Source organism: Culex pipiens, chromosome 2 (genome assembly GCF_016801865.2).
Source record: "Culex pipiens pallens isolate TS chromosome 2, TS_CPP_V2, whole genome shotgun sequence".
Taxonomy (NCBI): domain Eukaryota; kingdom Metazoa; phylum Arthropoda; class Insecta; order Diptera; family Culicidae; genus Culex; species Culex pipiens.
In genome coordinates, this window is record NC_068938.1 from 157,013,326 (window position 1) to 157,035,119 (window position 21,794).

At 35.6% G+C, this 21,794-nt stretch overlaps 2 protein-coding genes across 2 annotated transcripts in view; both read left to right on the forward strand.

The window, feature by feature from the left end:
* The first annotated feature begins 3,659 nt into the window (after window positions 1–3,659).
* LOC120414221 (uncharacterized protein DDB_G0283697-like) lies at window positions 3,660–5,496 on the forward strand. Its single transcript, XM_039575329.2, has 3 exons — window positions 3,660–4,113; window positions 4,184–4,518; window positions 5,066–5,496. The coding sequence occupies exons 1-3, from the start codon at window positions 3,761–3,763 to the stop codon at window positions 5,368–5,370; spliced, it is 993 nt and encodes a 330-aa protein (XP_039431263.2). The 5' UTR covers window positions 3,660–3,760; the 3' UTR covers window positions 5,371–5,496.
* A 4,361-nt stretch (window positions 5,497–9,857) lies between these two features.
* Window positions 9,858–21,794, forward strand: part of LOC120414219 (uncharacterized) — a 144,736-nt gene continuing 132,799 nt past the window's right edge. The window contains exons 1-2 of the mRNA XM_039575326.2: window positions 9,858–11,039; window positions 12,490–13,130. The gene's annotated coding sequence lies outside the window, so the exon portion shown is untranslated. The remainder of the gene's footprint in view (window positions 11,040–12,489; window positions 13,131–21,794) is intronic.

Below are 21,794 nucleotides of genomic sequence, written 5' to 3' on the forward strand. Positions count from 1 at the left end.
GCGCCAGTTCGATTTGTCCAAGATCTGTCAGTCCGTCAATCTACAAGGGAATGTTCCCGAGCAGGGGTAAATAACACGGGAATGCCATATTTTGGTATTACTTGGCATAATAACAAATACCAAAATGTGCCCTTTGTTGCCCAGTAATAGATGGTATAATACCATGAAATCATACCAAAAAACTGTTTTGAGAAGACCAAAGCAATACCAAGGGCAAATGAATACCAGACAAATAACAATTTTCCGGTTAAATAAAAATCTCATTGGACAAAAAACAATGAGAATTCTCTATAAAATTACAACGGGAATTCATTTGGCTAATGGGTATGCATCGAGAAATGGGTAGAATTTTGATGCTATATTTAAATCCTTCGAACAGGCAGGAAAACGAAGTCTAGCTTGGAGAGCCAAAAAATTTCAGGTAAAGAAAACTAGAGGAATACTGGAATCGAACTCATGACAGGTAAGGTGCAGACGACATTTTAGCTAACCGTTTACCAACTGATCTATCAACGCTTATTGAAAACGAGCTGCTGCTGCATCAACATGTTTTAGCTGCAGGCAAAAATATCTGGAAATTCAAAGAAAGAGAAACAAACTGAACCAGAACGAGAATGGCTATAGCCCAAGCAGCGTGGCATTTTTCGTGGGATTTTCGAGGATGCATGATTCCAACTGAATAAGATTCAACACATATCCAATATTAAAAGGATTTTAGAACGATAATTCGAATACCACATGCATACCAACATTTTGGTATTGAAAGAGTTGTATTATAAAATTAACAAAGATTGACATTATTGTTTTGAGTTTATCGATTATGACGAAAAAAGCACACAAATTCATTCTTAATTTTTTCATTTTTCACTTTAAACCTATTGTTATTGTAAAGTTAATCGTCTAAATATAAAAATGTTTTTCTTATCATTTTCAAATGAAGAATGTTAAACATCATTTTCAATGTTTTTTTATGAATCACCTTTATTTTATCATATTTTTATTTATAATACCTTTACAATGCCAATGTATGGTATTCCCTAATTCCGCAGTAACAGTTCAATAGGGTGAATCTGCGTTTGAAAACAAGCAGTCTATCCCCCTCTTAGTTGACGTGAACTGTCACTTGAGAGAAAGGGATACACTGCTTGTTTACAAATGCAGATTCGCCCTATTGAAATGTTCCTATGGAATTTATAAAGATCATTAAATGACTTTTTTAGACCAAAATAAAATAGTTGGCTTTAATTTGGAGTAGATTTGCGTTTTTAAATATGTAAGTAAGTAACAGTATGTAAAAATTCGACATTTTCTTAAAATTTCCCCAATAACAAAACAATACCAAAATTTGGTATAATACCACAGATTGGTATTAACATACACTTCAGAAATTTTTTCAAGGGCTCGCGAAATTCAAAATTTGTTTGCGATACCATTGAATACTATTATTTTGCATTTCCCTTGTTATTTACCCATGCTCGGGATTTTGAGTTTGGACGATGTCAGGCAAACTATGAGGGCAACGTTTTACGTTCAATAGACAAAATACACTTTTTGAATTAAATTTAAGCTGAGCAATTCTCTACCAAAACCGCAAATGGATTTTATTTGTATTTTTTGATTCGGCTCATACTTTGTGGGGACCTTCCCTATGACCAAAGAAGCTATAATGTGTCATTGGTTCACCCATACAAGTCTCCATACAATTTGGGCTGTTGTCCATACAAAAATGGTATGCAAATATTCAAACAGCTGTAACTTTTGAGTGAATTTTCTGATCAATTTGGTGTCTTGGGCAAAGTTGTAGGTATTGTTGAGGACTATTGAGAAAAAATAGGTACACGGAAAAAAGATATATTGAAATGTTTAAGGGGACAAAAACCCGCAACTTTTGAGCCACACAGAAATAAATCAATTCTCGTAATCGTGAATTAAATTCACGAATGCGAGAACCACGAAGGAATTTAGTCATGAGTATGGTGCATTTGCACCATAAACGTGAATATATTCCTTCGTGGTTCTCGCATTTGTGAATTTAATTCACGATTTCATGAAATGGGTTTGTTTAGTGCATTGAGAAACATGGTCAAAAAATCTGCCACCGAGTTATATTTTTTAAATACAGTGATTTTTGGAAAAAATCGAAATTTCATGCAAAAACAAATTTGACGTAATTTTTAAATGTAAAATTGAATTTCCAATCGAAATGTATTTCACAGATTTTTTAATAAAGGGCTCTGTTTTCAAGATATAGCCACCGAAAGTTTGATTTTAGCGAAATATTTGCAGTTTTTTGATTTTTCAAAATAGTGACTAGGTATGAGTGACCATTTCAAAAAATATTTTTTTGAAAAGTTCAGAAAATTTTGTATGTAATTGTTTAAGAGACATTGAAGATTGGACCTTTGATTGCTGAGATATAGCGGCTTAAAAAAAAGAAACATGAAAATTGAAGTTTTCTAAGTCTCACCCAAACAACCCACCATTTTCTAATATCGATATCTCCGAAACTAATGTTCCGATTTTCAATGTTTAAATATGAAACATTCGTGAAATTTTCCGATCTTTTCGATAAAAGTAAAATAAAAAAAATAATATGAAGACTAGAATTTTTAATTAGCGTAATATTCAATGTTTGGCCCTTTTAAAATATTAGTCTTGATTTTATTTTTTGAAAAAAAAAAATTTCGAAAGGATCGGGAAATTTTACGAATGTGTCACAGATGTTGTGTCAAAACAAATGTGTAATTTTACATCTGGAATTGTTGAATATTCACCAATTTGTGTAAATTTCCATCAGGTTCACATTTTTACAAATTCTCAACGCAGAGGAATACATTTTTGTAAACTGATGATTGCATATCAACTGTACGGGTGTATAATGCATTTTAACAAAGGTTTTTTTCATTGAAAGATTGAAATTCTGACTTGTTATTTCAATTATCCTATTTTTTTCATATTTATGCATCTTGAGAGCAAATCCGCAGCAGTAATTATATTAAAGAAAAGCAATTAACTGTTGAATACTCAAAAATGGCTTATTTTTGCTCATTTTTTTTGAAAACGATTTAAACTAAACTATAAACATCCGCAATCCACTTCCTATTTCACTAACGCTGCTGTCCCGTGACAGTTTTTGTACTAATCCAACGACCTTCCCCCGTAAATCATTTCAATTAATTATTCACCCCCCAGTTAGTAACGCTTGCCTGCCAAGCCAAATCGACCACGATGACGGCAACAAAGTTAACTAAATTTTATTTCTGCAAAAAAGGGAGAAAAAATCAGTAAAAACAGAAAACCACAAAAACATTGCCAATCGCGCACCAACCAAATCTTTCACACCACCAAAATTAAGCACATTTCTCACTATCGCTGCGGTTGGCTCGAGGAAAATTTCTTTCGCGCCATTTTCCGCACCGCCACGCTTTCTTTGGGGGGTGACAACGCGAGTTGTGCCTGGAACACTGAGTTCCACCTGAGTGGGTTCCAAAAGTTGTCAATCTAGGGGTGGTGAAAGAACTGATTTGCTTGCGCGTGATGCAATTTTCTGGTGCTTTTATTATAAAATAAATTTCGCAGCTGGTTGTAATCGAGTGACATTCGCAGCTTGAACGGGGAGTTGGCAAGATCTGTGTGCGACGGAGGGTTGTGAAAAATGTGGCATTTAAGGGTTGTGCTAGTGTTGGGGGTGGCGATTGGGTGGAGTTCTGGATACTATCTGTTTCCTGGGATTTTCGATCCTAACCCGTTCATCCCGAAGATGAGCCCGGACGTACTAAAGGTGACTTTGAGTCAGTATCGTGGACCGTTGATAACGAGCTATTCCGGGGACGGAGGGGGCGTTAAAGGTGGTGAAGCTGGTTACGTGAAGTCGAACAGTGAGACTGGTTCCGGAGGGTATCGCCATAAGGAGAGTTTCCACACTAAGGATGGAAATGACTACGAGCATGAGCGGCAGGAAGGTTACGGGGAGTCGAAAGGGGAAGAGGTTGATCATGGAAGTGAAGTGAGTGACGGACATGCGGAAAGTGAACGGAAGAATGATGAAACGGATGAACATAGTCGGGAGGAAGTCGAGGAAGATCGGAACTACGAAGTGACGGAGGAGGATAAGTTAGTGTAGCCTCGATAAACAGTATTGAACGTTTCGTAAAAAGTGTATTTTTCCCTTTTCAACTTCTAGTAATGACCACACAAATCCACAACAACATACGACCTACGGAGTGGCACCCACTAAACAAACGAAGAAGAAGATCCAGCCAGTTCCGGAGTTTGGAACCAGGTTGACGCTACCGAAGAAGACGTCTCACAAGAAGAACCACAACGGGTACGAAACGGTGATCTACCACGATAATGAGCAGAAAGGCTTCGAGAAGGGCTACGATCGTCGGCATGGTCACAATTCTCCTCCCAAGTCGGTGGTGGTCACGCAGAAAGATGAAGATTACGAGGAGCCTCGAGAGGAGGATCGTGAGGACGAGGAGGAGGAAAACGTCCGGGAAGACGATGAAAAAACAGGTAAAATCTTTGAAATTAAAAAAAAGCAGACCGAGGACTACACAAAAACATGAACAAATGAACAACAGAAAGACAGAAAGACAGACAGTCAGAAAGACAGAAAGACAGAAAGACAGAAAGACAGAAAGATAGAAAGACAGAAAGACAGAAAGACAGAAAGACAGAAAGACAGAAAGACAGAAAGACAGAAAGACAGAAAGACAGAAAGACAGAAAGACAGACAGACAGACAGACAGAAAGACAGAAAGACAGAAAGACAGAAAGACAGAAAGACAGAAAGACAGAAAGACAGAAAGACAGAAAGACAGAAAGACAGAAAGACAGAAAGACAGAAAAACAGAAAGACAGAAAGACAGAAAGACAGAAAGACAGAAAGACAGAAAGACAGAAAGACAGAAAGACAGAAAGACAGAAAAACAGAAAGACAGAAAGACAGAAAGACAGAAAGACAGAAAGACAGAAAGACAGAAAGACAAAAAGACAGAAAGACAAAAGACGGATGAAGTATACAAAAAGTAATTACTCAACATTCAAATTTCTTTTCCAGATCACGATCACCAAGAAGATCAGAACCGAGAAGAGTACGACGAGAATTACAACAGCTACAAGTATGGTAATGACTTTGCCAAGAATTACTACGATAATGAGGAACGGGAGAGTGAAGATCGAAGAAATGAGCGCCGGGGATCGGCCCGGGACGACGGTCCCGACTACGACGCCGAGGTCGATAAGGAACAGATTGATGAGACTGCAAATGAGGATAAGTACTACGGCGATGAGTACGATGACGATGATTACAGGCGGCGGCAGTACGAGTACGCCAGTGAGGCCGATTATGATGCTCAGCGATAGAGAAGTGTTGCGAATAGAATTTCTAATTTATCTCGTTTGATTGCAATCTAGATGAGAAATCCCTGAAGCCGTCCCGAGCCAACGAAGGAATGTAAACAAGACGAATAAACAAGCAAAGAGCTTTAATCAAAACATAAAAGTAGAAAAGCTTTAAAATCATCTAGAAAGCTCAATCCTTGCGCAAATAAACATCTCCACTCAGCCCAAGTTTCCACCTTCTCTTTGTTTGTTTACTCCTCGTTTCGAAAAGCTCCATTTGCTCGTTTTTTCCCCTCTTCTCCACAATTATTCGCCATCTAATCGAGTTTTATTTTGTTCCTCACTTCCATCGTCACATTCCATTCGACGTCGTCGTTCTCCTTTGCCTCCCCCCCTTCCAAGGTGATCGCGTTTTGAAATCTTCTACGCCTAGTCTGCTCAAATCTCCCAATTCAACTATGCTCTCTCTCACGCGCTCGCTTCTCCGAGCAAATCTCTGCAGCCAGCTGGGCTGCGCGCGATTTGAACAGCGCATTGACTTTTGGAGCTTTTCTGCGTGTCGGACCGCGCGGAGACTTTGAGACTGGTTTTCCTTCTCTCGCGATCATCTTGCACGCGATGGATTGCTCTCTTGCAGCAGCTGGTCAAATGGGAGATGTGATAATTTTATACTTTTTTTTGTCTTTGGTAATGATTAGTTCAAGTCAAACAATTAAATGGGGCCAATCACGAAGTGTAAAGAGTCATTCTGGAGTTTTTTTTTTAAAAGGTCCAATAAACCAAATTTCCAGTTTTTGCTTTTTGCGTGTTTTTGAAACCGCCTTGAGTCAGGGGTATTTAAAAACACCCAAAAAGCAAAAACAGAAAATTTGGTTTATTGATCCTTTTCAAAAAAAACTCCAGAATTCTCTACGAAATCGGTATTTTTTCTTAAATTTAAATTTTTGTATTTTTTAATCCGACTGAAACTTTTTTGGTGCCTTCGGTATGCCCAAAGAAGCCATTATGCATAATTAGTTTGTCCATATAATTTTCCATACAAATTTGGCAGCTGGCCATACAAAAATAATGTATGAAAATTCAAAAATCTGTATCTTTTGAAGGATTTCGGCAAAATTGTAGGTATGGATATGGACTACACTGAAAAAAATGATACACGGTAAAAATAAATTGGTGATTTTTTATTTCACTTTTTGTCACTAAAACTTGATTTGCAAAAAAACACTATTTTTATTTTTTTTTATTTTTTGATATGTTTTAGAGGACATCAAATGCCAACTTTTCAGAAATTTCCAGGTTGTGCAAAAAATCTTTGAGCGAGTTATGAATTTTTGAATCAATACTGATTTTTTCAAAAAATCGAAATATTGGTCGCAAAAATTTTTCAACTTCATTTTTCGATGTAAAATCAAATTTGCAATCAAAAAGTACTTCAGAGAAATTTTGATAAAATGCACCGTTTTCAAGTTAAATCCATTTTTAGGTGACTTTTTTGAAAATAGTCGAAGTTTTTCATTTTTTAAAATTAGTGCACATGTTTGCCCACCTTTGAAAAAAATATTTTTGAAAAGCTGAGAAAATTCTCTATATTTTGCATTTTTGAACTTTGTTGATACGACCCTTAGTTGCTGAGATATTGCCATGCAAAGGTTTAAAAACAGGAAAATTGATGTTTTCTAAGTCCCACCCAAACAACACACCATTTTCTAATGACGGTATCTCAGCAACTGATGGTTCGATTTTCAATGTTGAAAAATGAAACACTCGTGAAATTTCGATCTTTTCGAAAAAAATATTTTCAAATTTTTTAAACCAAGACTAACATTTTAAAAGGGGCGTAATATTGAATGTTTGGCCCTTTTGAAATGTTAGTCTTGGTTTAAAATAAATTGAAAATATTTTTTTCGAAAAGATCGGAAAATTTAACGAATGTTTTATATTTTAACATTGAAAATCGGACCATTAGTTGCTGAGATATCGACATTAGAAAATGGTGTGTTGTTTGGGTGGGACTTAGAAAACATCAATTTTCCTGTTTTTAAACCTTTGCATGGCAATATCTCAGCAACTAAGGGTCGTATCAACCAAGTTCAAAAATGCAAAATATAAAGAATTTTCTCAGCTTTTCAAAAATATTTTTTTCAAAGGTGGGCAAACATGTGCACTTATTTAAAAAAAATTAAAACTGCGACTATTTTCAAAAAAGTCATCTTAAAATGGATTAAACTTGAAAACGGTGCACTTTATCAAAATTTCACCGAAGTACTTTTTGATTGCAAATTTTATTTTACATCGATAAATGAAGTTGAAAAAAATTTGCGACCAATTTTTCGATTTTTTGAAAAAAATCAGTATTGATTCAAAAATTCATAACTCGCTCAAAGATTTTTTGCACAACCTGGAAATTCTGAAAAGTTGGCATTTGATGTCCTCTAAAACATATAAAAAAATAAAAAAAATTAAAAATATTCTTTTTTCGCAAATCAAGTTTTAGTGACAAAAAGTTAAATAAAAAATCACCATTTTTTTTACCGTGTGTCATTTTTTTTTTCAGTGTAGTCCATATCCATACCCACAACTTTGCCGAAGACACCAAAATCGATCCAAAAAATCCTTCAAAAGATACAGATTTTTGAATTTTCATACATCATTTTTGTATGGCCAGCTGCCAAATTTGTATGGAAAATTATATGGACAAACAAATGATGCAAAATGGCTTCTTTGGGCATACCGAAGGCACCAACAAAGTTTCAGTCCGATTAAAAAATACAAAAAAAAATCGAATTACCGACATCTGAGAGAACTGCTTTAAACGAATAGTCTATTCTATCCATGTCAGCTATAGATTATTTTTTTAAAGGTCCTATCTGCATTAAAAACACATAGCACATAGCTTTGTTTTTAAAATTTATTCCAGTGTTGATGTTTGCATCAGTAGCGCGAAGGATAGACTTTTTGTTTACACTTCGACTTTTGCAAATTAACATTGTTTTGCTAATTTTGGGTGTTTTATTTCATGGTTACTTATTATGCTCCGAAGATGTACCAGAATCCAGAATCCAAAGCCTCGATTATTCGAAAGCTTGAATAAACTCTGAAGTTATCCGAAGTTCGAGGAGCATCTTCATAGAGCTTTATGACGTTTCGCGTACACACACTAGCGCACCATTTGATTTTGCTGTCCGGACAAAATTTAACCTCAATCTTTTTCGTGTACGTACACGCAATACATGCACACGTAGATTACTCTATTGAATCTTCGAATAAGGTAGCGTTCTTATATTCCGTAACGCAAAATTTGGAATACTTCAATATATATCGATAATATAAATAGACTAAGCTAGGGTACAGTTCCCCTATTTATCACTTTGGAATAGTCAGAAAAACTTTATGATAGCTGTACTTCATGATAAAATTGCTGATTGCTCATAATATAAAAGGGCCTCTTTTGTGGAAATTTACTTTTGGCGGTTGTATTTATAACAATTTCAAAAAGGTTCAAGTTAACTCAAAAATAAAAATGCCTGAAATTTTGAAGTTTGAATTTGGTTGCCGGAGTCCCGAATTATAATTGAAAATGTTTATGGTATTCAGGCATGTACGTGTGTCAAACGCGTTCTGACCTGGAATCCCATTGTCCAGTTTTCTTTAGGTTATTTTTGCGCTAAATTTGAAAAAAGCAGGGCCCCGGCGATGGCTTGATATGAGCTACCGAACAACATTGGCAATATGGCGTCGTTTGTTTACAAACATGAGATTGTTTGTGGACGAACCGAAAAATTTACTTTTTTGTAAATAAATCTATATCCATTGTGCAATAACATTGAATCTTATAAAACAGACAATGTTTCGTTAAATTCTAGACCAAAATTTATTTTCTTATTATTTTTCAATTTAAACCTATTTTTCGCGATTCTGATCAAGATTGCACATCAAATCATCGTGGCTTTAGTGTATCTTGAGTTCTCACATCGATTCACTGTAGATTCGTGTTTAAATTTTGAAATTTAGCATAAATTAAAATAAGTTGCAAAATTCCCAACTTCAGCCATGTGCAACAATTTCCACATCACCCATGCGGGAAACCGATAATGGGGTAATTCATGCGTTCCAAACTGTCAAAATTCCAAAACGTCATTGCCAATCTCCGGTTCGCTGCTTTTGTTCGTGTTTGAAGTTTCGGGCCGAGACTCTGGAAAAAAGCATTAAGGAGTAGCTGACCTAGCTTTCAAAGCTAGGTGTCAAAATGCTTATGCGCCCTTTTTCAAATGTTACCCCTGAACTCAACCTCCGATCATCATCATCATCATCATCAAACCGCGTCGTGTGTTGCCGTTTAGCGAAATTGTCCAGCAGCACCACTGCCGGGGCTGCTGAAGCCGCGTGTGTTGTTGTTATTTTCCTTTTTTTTCTCCACACACACAACATACCAACCTACCTTTTCCCAGTCAACAACACTTCTTCTCTCGAACCACACTTCTCCGGCCGCCGGCTTCGACTGCTCTGACTCTATCGCTCTTTAACCGCACCGTCGTCGTCCGTTTCTTGCAAAGTCGCTCAGTCTCTCGACGTACGCTCAAGGGTGAACACCTGTTGCTGCTTGTAGGCCGGGTCTTGATCTGTTTCGGCTTAACTCGGCTTGTTTGTGCAGGACCTGATCGCGACCTTCCTTTTTTTTCGGGACCTTTTTTTGTTTTGCTTCAGATGTTCGGCGCTTTAATCGTTCAATTACGGTTGCTAATTTGCTTTCGCGTTTAAGCTTGCCGCAGTGTTGTTGCTCTGAAGTTGCGAGGTGTTGCTGCGGAGAAGTGCGGCGAAGAGAAAGAAGACGGCAGCAAAACAAAAACAGTAATCAACTCTAGCCGCATCGGTACGCTGATTCGGCTTGGAGCAGCTTTCGGAGAAGAAGTTGTGCGGCGAAGAGTGTACGAGAGGTGTTCAGGGAAGCCCTGAAGTTGATTGGCTCGAGGAGGAAGAAGCAGCTGTGAAGAAGTGTGCGCTGAACGATTTAATGTGGATTATCAGTCAATCGAGTGCTAAGCGAGTCGAGCCTTCTCTTCCGTTTGATTGGTGTGAGTGTTGAACACAGTTGTTCAAGCATTCAGGAAGTCACGTTCAGCTTCTTCAGCTGATTGACTAATAGGATGAGCCGTAATCAGCTAACTTAGCTGCGGAAAGTGACCGCGTATCAACGAGAGTTAACGATCAACTCCCTGTTGTTGTCATTCTGTCAGAAGTGGATTATCCGCGAAGCCCGTGACGCGTTCTGCGGACTTCAGCACGTTCTCTGACTCTCTGGGATGTCGTCGTCGTAGGTCGCCGGTCAACGACGCGCGAGTCACGTTTCGACGAAGGAATTTTTGTGCAGCTTGTTTCTTCTTGCTGCTGTTCAAAGCTGAAGGTCTTCGGCGCTGAGCTAGGCAAGAATCGACGGTGAAGTGTGTGAACTCACGTTGACAACAAGTTCTGCTGCAGGTATTGCCTTGACGCGGCGATTTGTGATAAGAATGTGTTACAGTTTGCACTTTGGCTGCAGGCTATAATTTTGCTGAAGAAGGTGACGAAAGTGTAGAACCCAGTCGATGGTCTGACCGTGTGAAGAAAGCTCAAAAAGGTTGAAAACTTGGCGAGGAAAAGACGGTGTGTGTTGTGATATCGAGTGAGCTGTCTCGTACTAGTTTTCAAGCAAGGTAAGTCAACCTGTTACCTCAATTTTCGACGAACTCAATTTGTTTTCATTTGTGTTAAATTTAAAATAACACGACGTTCAACGATTTGGAATTCCAAGCAAGGTGTCAAATGAAGTTGTTGGCCCTTTGTGGTGGCTTGAAATTTAAATTTTCATCACGTTTCGTGGCGGGGTTTTTGCCGGTGGAATGAGAATCTTTGTGCAGTAAAGCACAGCTGTTTTGGTAAATAATTACTTGCAAATCCGTTACTTATACGGATAAGTGACGGCATTATGACACGTAAAATGTCAACACCCGAAGTTAAAGATCGAGGGGATAGTCCTCCAAAAAAGGAACGTGAGGAAAGTACTATTTTGCGAGAGTATAGACCTCTCGCGTGTTTATTTGTTCATTGAAACAGTTCTTCATATTGGGTGGCTTATATGGACAGCAGAGGGTTAATTGAGAATAACATGATACTTGGAGAATATTTGAATAGTCCTTTTTATCATTGTTTTCATTATTCTAGGTAAGTAACTTTCGAAACTTTTCAAAACTTCTTGAAAACTACACTTCTCTGCAAAGCTTTTTTTGAATTCATACCATTCTGTTTGTAAAAAAATCGTATATATCATTTTGCAAAACAAAAATCCAACTTTTCAATGTCACAACGGTTTACGGTATTCACGTATGTATAATCAAATCAAAATTACTTGCCATGGTTTCAACAGTGTTTGTTTTGAAATCATTAGATTTGAAAAAAAAATCTAGGATTTAATCAAAAAAAAAGATTGCTTGTGCCTCGCAATTTCAAAAAACTTCAAATAGTTTTTTTACTGTTTCAATTATTCTCAAAATGATTATCAACGCAGAGAAATGCATTTTAAATTGTTTTCAATCGATTTCACGTCAAATTTCATTGACATTTTGAAGGTTTTTTGTAAAAATCTTCATTTATACATTCAAACTGAAAGCATTGCAGAATAATGTAAATGTTTTACAGTCAATCATTTTCATATAGTTGATTTTTCAACACAGATTTTTTTTTGTCTGTGTTTCTTTACTACAGAAAATCATAGATTAAAAAAAAACTTGGTGATTTTTTTCTCTATTTCTAAAAATGCCAAACGAATTATTAAGTGCCAACGAAAAACGAAAAAAAAAATCAACACGACAAATAACCTATTGACAATACTATGCAGTTCTGTGGTCAATTTAATTCAAGCTCATCATCCCTGCTAATTTTGCTGAATCGTCAATGTGCAAATCAAACTCGTAAAAGTGCCCGGTACTCCAAATGTCTACGCAAAAGGTCTTTTATCACTAATTAGAACCACATCCCTCTCGCTAGCCCCAGCAGAGTGTCGTCTTCTTTCTAAGGCCGAGATTGACCCACCATAATTAGACGATTCCGCTCGGAAAACCAACTCCCGTTTCATGCTGTTCCTTTTTTCTCCCTCTATCTTTTCAGGAAACTTCTTCCAGTCATGTGTGAACATCAATGATCATAAAGCTTAGAAACCCATTTTGAGTGCTTCCATCCCAATGGGCCCCCACCACCGAAGACAAGGAAGAACAAAACGACCATAATTAAAACGGCTTGGTCCATAAAATCCGCCACAGAAAAAAAAAACTGTGATTTTTGATGGCCTTCGATGCCTGCAGATTGGGTGCGTTGGGTGGAGGGATGTGCCTTATGAAGTTGTGCAACCATTAGGAAGAGAGAGGGGTGGGGGAAAAAGATGAGTAATGAAAATTTAATTAGTGATTTCAAGAATTGATCCCCCGACGGAGGGTCGTAAAAATTACTGCAGAACAAACACAACCATCGGTGGCTAGGTTTTTTACGCGGAGTTTTATCTCCAACTTGGGTGGATCATCTGCTTCGTTAAACTGATTTTTGTGTGTGTGTGTGTGTGTGTGTGTGTGTGTGTGGTGTAAACGGTGAAAAAGGAAGCGAAAAAAAGGAGGAAAAATCTTGGATTTATTAACAACCTCACTCAGTGCAAATTTGTTCGCCAAACGGGAATTCCTTGGAAAACGGTACGACCCAACCTCGGCGAGACCTCGAGAGACCCCGGAATCAGTTAATTGGATTAAATCTTGTTAATGGTAAGTTTTTTTAAAGTGCCTTTTTTGAGCGGAATTCATTTCGCGTTCGCTACTCCAACTGTTTGGTGCTTGGTTGGTCGGGAATTGAGAGTTGCTTTCAGGTACCTACTGGACCAAGTGCAGTTCCATTTGGTCACCAAGCGACTGATCAACGAACCGAGTCAAGTAGCGAAAATAAAAAAAAAATAAACAGACAAAAAAAGTGTAACACTGACAGGAATCGACCCCAAAAAGCACCGTTTTTGGTGCGGTGTGTGGTTTTTCAGTTTCATTTTTGTTATGTGGAATTTCAATTTAAACTTTGAATTTTGCGGATGCAATCGTCGCGACGTGGGTGGGCGAAGTTCATTGAACGACCTTTGAATAGTGCCTGGTTTGGTCAAACTGTTTTTAACGAAATAACGTTGTATATTTTAATGTTTAATTTCTGTAAAAGTAGTCCAAATTGAAACAAATTGAAATGCGCACAAATATAATTAATGACAAGATATACATAAAACAAAACAAATGATAAATTTCTGTTTTCGTTATTTATTCAAGCTATTTTTCCATATTACTATAGTAGAACAAACCCTTTCCATGTCTTGTTTCGAGAAATTTATTACCGCGGTACACCTGGGCAGCCTTTCCCCCCACACACACACCTTAGACCATTTGTTCCCAAAAAGACATCAATTTTGTCAAACTGGTTCAAGAAAAAGTGTTTCAAACTCACGGAGGCTCGTACATTATCACACGAAATACCCTCGGCCTCTCGGAATGTGGTCCAGCTGTTGTGGACAATTGCCCCAAGATTTCCCCCCTTTTTCTGCTCTATACCCCTTTCCCTTTTTGGACCGGCAACCCGGGACGTCCACCGTTTGTTTCGCGGCTCTCCAGAGGTCGCGTGCCATTTATCTACTTTTATTGTGTGTGCCGTATGGACCTCTCAGCAAGAGGCCCGGCCACGGTACGGGGTCCGCGGGTTAACCCTTAACCGTCCAAAGTTTCTTTCTGAACTGTAATCAAAGTACAAAAAAGTTGATGACCAGTTGAGGGTTAACTTGTTGCCAGTACGATTTTTTTCCCAATCCTCTAAAATGTGCTAGTTTCAAACGGACGGGGGCTCTAATCGAAGTCGCGTCGCGTTTCGGTCTAACGGATCACCTCTCTCTCTCTCTCTCTGGCGGGACAGCAGCAGCAGGGTTCGAAGCTACGAAACAATCGATTTACGGCCACTTGCGGGCTCTGAACGCTGCCGTCTTTTTTTAAACTATTACTTTGCTGTTACACGGAGAGGATAGTGTTGCTGCTGTTGGTGGTGATGTTGTTGATGATGATGATAGCAATTGGACGAAATTGCGAATGCTTAATGGGTAATTCTCCGCCAACTCACACAGCAGTTGCCCCGACCCCTCTTCGATTTGCGTGAAACTTTGTCCTAAGGGGTAACTTTTGTCCCTGATCACGAATCCGAGGTCCGTTTTTTGATATCTCGTGACGGAGGGGCGGTACGACCCCTTCCATTTTTGAACATGCGAAAAAAGAGGTGTTTTTCAATAATTTGCAGCCTGAAACGGTGATGAGATAGAAATTTGGTGTCAAAGGGACTTTTATGTAAAATTAGACGCCCGATTTGATGGCGTACTCAGAATTCCGAAAAAACGTATTTTTCATCGAAAAAAACACTAAAAAAGTTTTAAAAATTCTCCCATTTTCCGTTACTCGACTGTAAAAAATTTTGGAACATGTCATTTTATGGGAAATTTAATGTACTTTTCGAATCTACATTGTCCCAGAAGGGTCATTTTTTCATTTAGAACAAAATTTTTCATTTTAAAATTTCGTGTTTTTTCTAATTTTGCAGGGTTATTTTTTAGAGTGTAACAATGTTCTACAAAGTGGTAGAACAGACAATTACAAAAATTTTGATATATAGACATAAGGGGTTTGCTTATAAACATCACGAGTTATCGCGATTTTACGAAAAAAAGTTTTGAAAAAGTTGGTCGTCATCGATCATGGCCGTTCATGGTCACCCGCGACAGACACGGACGACGAAACAAAGAGAAACGCAAAAAGTAACTTTTTCAAAACTTTTTTTCGTAAAATCGCGATAACTTGTGATGTTTATAAGCAAACCCCTTATGTCTATATATCAAAATTTTTGTAATTGTCTGCTCTACAACTTTGTAGAACACTGTTACACTCTAAAAAATAACCCTGCAAAGTTAGAAAAAACATGAAATTTTAAAATGAAAATTTTTGTTCTAAATGAAAAAATGACCCTTCTGGGACAATGTAGATTCGAAAAGTACATTAAATTTCCCATAAAATGACATGTTCCAAAAATTTTTACAGTCGAGTAACGGAAAATGGGAGGATTTTTAAAACTTTTTTAGTGTTTTTTTCGATGAAAAATACGTTTTTTCGGAATTCTGAGTACGCCATCAAATCGGGCGTCTAATTTTACATAAAAGTCTCTTTGACACCAAATTTCTATCTCATCACCGTTTCAGGCTGCAAATTATTGAAAAACACCTCTTTTTCGCATGTTCAAAAATGGAAGGGGTCGTACCGCCCCTCCGTCACGAGATATCAAAAAACGGACCTCGGATTCGTGATCAGGGACAAAAGTTACCCCTTAGGACAAAGTTTCACGCAAATCGAAGAGGGGTCGGGGCAACTTTTCCCGATTTCGTGTGAGTTGGTAGAGAATTACCCTAATAGTTAGTTGAACTAGATTGGAATGTGGTGTAAGCTGGAATTGAAATTGGGGGAAAATGTTCAAAATGTTTGATGATTAATAATAAAAAAATAAAAAAACAAAAAAAAACATAATTTGAAACGGTGATCTTTATCCAATCCTTAAGTTTCAGAAATTTAGAACAGCTCCAATTTTATTTTCGACGATTTCAAAAAGCCGTGATCGAGAGCGCCAAAATCGAGAGAATAATGCTACCAACACACACCACCATAACAAATGAGTTCATTCGTTGATTGAAACAATAAACCTCCAACAAGTGTCATACATTGACATCGACATCATTGTTCACCAAGTTACGGTGGCCGAGGCAGTTAAGTCATTAAGTTAGTATGTCAAAGGTCTCTGGTTCGATTCCTGTAGTCGACACTTTTGCTTTTTTGTTTTGATGGATGAACTTTTTTGCAAATGAACCTCGATAGAATAATTATTTTGCCAATCTCGAGCTGTGTTCTCTGTGTCCGTGAATGGTGCCACTTTTCTCTCGACTCGAGGCCATTATTCTCTCGGACAAGCGCTGCCCAGTTTTGGGGTGAAAGATTTTTGTTCATTGACGTGTTTCTTAAACTATATGGATAATTCTCCGCCAACTCACACGAAATCGGGAAAAATTGCCCCGACCCCTCTTCAATTTGCGTGAAACTTTGTTTTAAGGGGTAACTTTTGTCCCTTAACACGAATCCTAGGTCCGTTTTTTGATATCTCGTGACGGAGGGGCGGTACGACCCCTTCCATTTATGAACATGCGAAAAAAAGAGGTGTTTTTTCAATAATTTGCAGCCGGAAACGGTGATGAGAGAGAAATTTGATGTCAAAGGGACTTTTATGTAAAATTAGACGCCCGATTAGCTGGCATACTCAGAATTCCGAAAAAACGTATTTTTCATCAAAAAACACTAAAAAAGTTTGAAAAAATCTCCCATTTTCCATTACTCGACTGTAAAAAAAAATGAAACATGTCATTTTATGGGAAATTTAATGTACTTTTCGAGTCTTCATTGACCCAGAAGGGTCATTTTTTCATTTAGAACAAATTTTTTCATTTTAAAATTTCGTGTTTTTTTTCTAACTTTGCAGGGTTATTTTTTAGAGTGTAACAATGTTCTACAAAGTTGTAGAGCAGACAATTACAAAAAAAATAATATACAGACATAAGGGGTTTGCTACTAAACATCACGAGTTATTGCGAAGTTTTGAAAAAGTAACTTTTTGCGATTCTCTTTGTTTCCTCGTCCGTGTCTGTCGCGGGTGACCATGAACGGCCATGATCAACGGCGACCAACTTATTCAAAACTTTTTTTCGTAAAATCGCAATAACTCGTGATGTTTAGTAGCAAACCCCTTATGTCTAGATATCATTTTTTTTTGTAATTGTCTGCTATACAACTTTGTAGAAAATTGTTACAATCTAAAACATAACCCTGCAAAGTAAGAAAAAACACGAAATTTTAAAATGAAAAATTTTGTTCTAAATGAAAAAATGAACCTTCTGGGTCAATGTAGATTCGAAAAGTACATTAAGTTTCCCATAAAATGACATGTTCCAAAAATTTTTACAGTTGAATAACGGAAAATGGAAGAATTTTTAAAACTTTTTTAGTGATTTTATCGATGAAAAATACGTTTTTTTCGGAATTCTGAGTACGCCATCAAATCGGGTGACTAATTTTACATAAAAGTCCCTTTGACCCCAAATTTCTATCTCATCACCGTTTCAGGCTGCAAATTATTGAAAAACATCTCTTTTTTCGCATGTTCAAAAATGGAAGGGGTCGTACCGCCCCTCCGTCACGACATATAAAAAACCGGACCTCGGATTCGTAATCAGGGACAAAAGTTACCCCTTAGGACAAAGTTTCACGCAAATCGAAGAGGGGTCGGGGCAACTGCTGTGTGAGTTGGCGGAGAATTACCCATATTATTTGATTTTTCACGCTAGAAATTTGTCATGTTCACGGTGACCATAATTTTCAAGCACAATAATTTCAAGGAAATTTTACGGAACGTGGAAAATGTTGTAATATCCTTGATAATCTTTTGTTGATATTACAGAAATTTTTTTTTTTTTATTCAATTCATATTATTTTAAGTCAAGTACTTTACCATTTTTTAGCGTGATTTACTAATATATTCTAAATTTCTTTGTTCTTTTCAGTAACATAAAATTTTTCTCAGCATGATCGAGTTAAGCTTTAAAGGTTTTCACGGCGTGTTTTCTGGGCAACCTTAAGGAGAAAAAATAGTCATCACTACTTTCAAATGTGTCTTATAGGAAATTTTCTCAGCTTTCTAATGCTTCTAAGAGCGAAATGTTTCATCGGGAAATTTCTGAGATATCTCTATTTTAAGTTTTTTCTTTAAAAATCCTTGATTATTAATTAAACACTTTTAAATAACAGGCCAGGAAACTTGTCAAATTATGTGTTTCATGTGTCTTTTACTCATCAAAATGTGCAGAATAAGACAAGAAACAACTTTGTAGAAGGTTGCAAACCGCTAAACATTTTGAAAATTAAGTTTTAACCGAATTTTTGGATATGTGGGATTTATTCAAATATTAAAATAATAAAATCGTATTGAAATATTATTTTTAAAAGAACAAATAGATTATTACATAATTGATGTGTACAAATAACACCGGTCTGCTCTGATCCAGCTTGGAATTAGCTGATACAACCGAAATTTCTACAGGTTTGAGATTGATAGGGTATTACAAGATTTTTATGAATAAATATAATATTTCCTTAATCAAACACTAAACAGTTGCATGGATACAAAACATGTTTAACACTAGAAATTAAACTGCAAATTACTGTTGCGAGCTTTAGGAGAAATACTTTTCATTAGTATGAAATATTTGTTTTAGTTTTTTTGTATTCAACGATTAGCAATATTTTAGAAGTTTATAAGACTCTCATCTTCAATCTCATCTATAAAAAATATATATATATTTCTTGATTTTTTTTTCAAATAGTTTGATAAGAAAGTTTTTGTTTGTTTTTTTTTTGTTAAAATATTATTTAATTTTTGTTCAAACAAAAAAAATGTTTGTGACGGTGTTTTCAACATTCTGAATTGGAAGACTCGAGTTTAAGTGCTACTTTTAAGTGCCTTTTCAACAGAAAACATTTTATAAAATTTAATTTTTATTTTATACTGATGAAAATATGACTTTTGAAGCTTTCTACAGTAATATGTAGTATATTTTCGATTTCAAATCATATTTGTATTTATGTTCCAGGTTAATGTTTGCTTAAGAAAATATCAAATTTATTCATTAAAATTCAATAATACCATTAACAATCACAAACCTGCCATAGTTTTGGTTGAACAAGCAAAATCAGAGTAGACACGTGTTATTTGTACACAAAAAATATGTAATTATCAAATAATTCTCGTACAAAATATATTTTTACACTGTTTTATGATTTTAATTTCTGAATAAATCCCATATATTCAAAAACTTATACAAAACATGATTTGCAAAATGTTTAGCGGTTTGCAACCTTCTCCAAAGTTTTTTTTTGTCTTATTCTGCACATTTTGATGAGTAAAAGACACATGAAACACATCATTTGACAAGTTTCCTGGACTGTAATTTAAAAGTTTCCAATAAATAATAAAGGAATTTAAAACCAAAAACAATAAAATAGAGATATCTCAGGAATTTCCCGATGAAACATTTCGCTCTTAGAGGCATTGGAAAGCTGAGAAAATTTCCTATAAGACACATTTGAAAGTAGCGATGACTATTTTTTCCTGATAAGGTTGTTCTAGAAAACACGCCGTGTTTTATTTGTCTGATTCTTTTTTTCGTTTTAATCCCTTTAAAAATTATTGAATTAAAATTTAAAAAAATCAATCTTGTCCAGCCAAAATTAATCTTATGAATTATTTCCTACATTTTGGTTTACTTTTAAAGCCATATAATTATACAAAAAATTTAATCTCTAACAAATATTTAAGATGTAATTCACAAAGCTCAAACACAGTTCAGAAAACAAAAATTTACTTGATGATGTTTTTTTAATTATGGATATTTGCAGAACCATAAAATAAATTACAATGTTCAGTAATTTTTCACGCTGTAAATTCCGATTTCAGCAAGGATTCTCAAACTTTGGACCCAGACGAAAAAACAAAAATATTCTGAAAAGGCCTGACTTTCTTAACCACACGTTATATCATAAAAATAACAATTCATTTAATCTTGAATACATTAAGTTTGAGTTCTATATATCCTAGATTTCTCCTTATAACTTAAATGAAGAAATTGAAAATAAACATGAAATGTAGATAGTTAACATGTGCTTAAAATTAAATGAACAAAAAGCTAAATTCTTGGAAATTTAAATTATCTTTGGAAGAAAAATAACTATTAATTTCGATGCTGGTCTGCTCTTTTGTACTAAGCTTGTTGGTTATCCTATCTGGATAGAACAAGAGAGCACAAAGGCATCGATTTTGTGATAATTTGATGATTCCATTTTTTTACTTTTATTATCATTTAATCATTTCAATCATTTATTATTTAATGTTGTAAAAATTGTACTTTATTGTTTGTTTTCTTTCAATTCTTCTCATGTATATTTTCAAGTTTTGCATTTCTGTTGATAACTAATTTAACCATTTATAACCCAACCCCGTCTGTAAACGGGCTTCGATTTGAAAAATCGACAAAAACAATTTTTCAACTTATTTTTGATCTCCAAAATGCATTGAAAAGAAGAACTATTAGAATGTTAGGGTTGGAAGTTTGACTTGTTTTATGTGACTTTGCCAATGTTTAAAAAAAATGATTTTTTTAGGGGTATACTTTGCTTGTGTTTTTTGCTAACATTTCCTATATTTTTAGTCAAAAGAAGTATGGAGCAATTTTTGTAGCATCCCAGACTATGTGTCTACGCATTTTTTTACAATTTAAATGATAACGGTGCTAAACTAGAGCAGAAACGTGAAAAAACAAGCAAAAAATGGAACTAGTGACTGTAAAAGTATGAAAAAATAGATAGGCAAAATGTTATGATAGGAGGTGGAAATGTAGGACAAAAACTACCAAAAATAAAGATACACTAAACCAGATAATTGCAAATTAAAATACTAAAAGTAAAACAAGAAAAACATAAAACAAGAGAAGTTATGTTTTTCGTAGAACAAAAGATGCTCAAAATGACCATCTCAACATGGAAAAAATAAAAAAAGCGAAAAAATGGACAGTAGAGGGTTAATAAATAAATTCATGATACATTATACGAAAAATCACTCAATTCTCGAAATCATGAATAAAATTTACAAATGCGAGAGCCATGAAGGAATATATTCATATAAAAACAAAGATTTTGTAAATGATGAGAAAAAAAAATTAAATTAAAATTTATTTAAATTAAGTAGGTGGACATTTTTCACACTGGACATTTTTAATAAGGTTGATAACTTCACTACAAAAATGTAGTTTGGATCATGTTACAAACGATGTGTTTTGCAAGTGACCTGTTGAGAGTTCAATTATGACATATTTTGTTGACCTTTATAACAACTGCATGCGACTTTATTTTTTAGAAATAAAAATTTTATGTGTGTTAAAGTAGACATTTTATAAATTGTGTAATTTTTTTAATCTCATAAATCATAAATCAAAACCACATCAATGAATAATTGATATTGGTATCTGATTTCTCTTAAGTTTTTTTATTCTGCAATTGGTCAAAATTTAGTCTGACTTTAAAATAAATTTAACAATTCACCAATCAATGCATATTGTGCACATCAATATTTTAATGAGCTGTAATTTCGTTCGCTATAGGATAATTTAGGCAGACGATAAGGTAAAAGGTCACTTCACTTTTAAAGTGTTAACCTCATTACAGCCCATGGAAAGCCCATAAACATAGAAAGTACAACAAGAAATTGTTTCAAAGTAC

Coding starts and splice junctions, on each gene's coding strand:
- LOC120414221 (XM_039575329.2), top strand. CDS start 3,761: ATGAGCCCGGACGTACTAAAGGTGACTTTGAGTCAGTATCGTGGACCG. Junction 4,114..4,183: donor GAAGTGACGGAGGAGGATAA/GTTAGTGTAGCC, acceptor TTCAACTTCTAG/TAATGACCACACAAATCCAC. Junction 4,519..5,065: donor GGAAGACGATGAAAAAACAG/GTAAAATCTTTG, acceptor TTTCTTTTCCAG/ATCACGATCACCAAGAAGAT.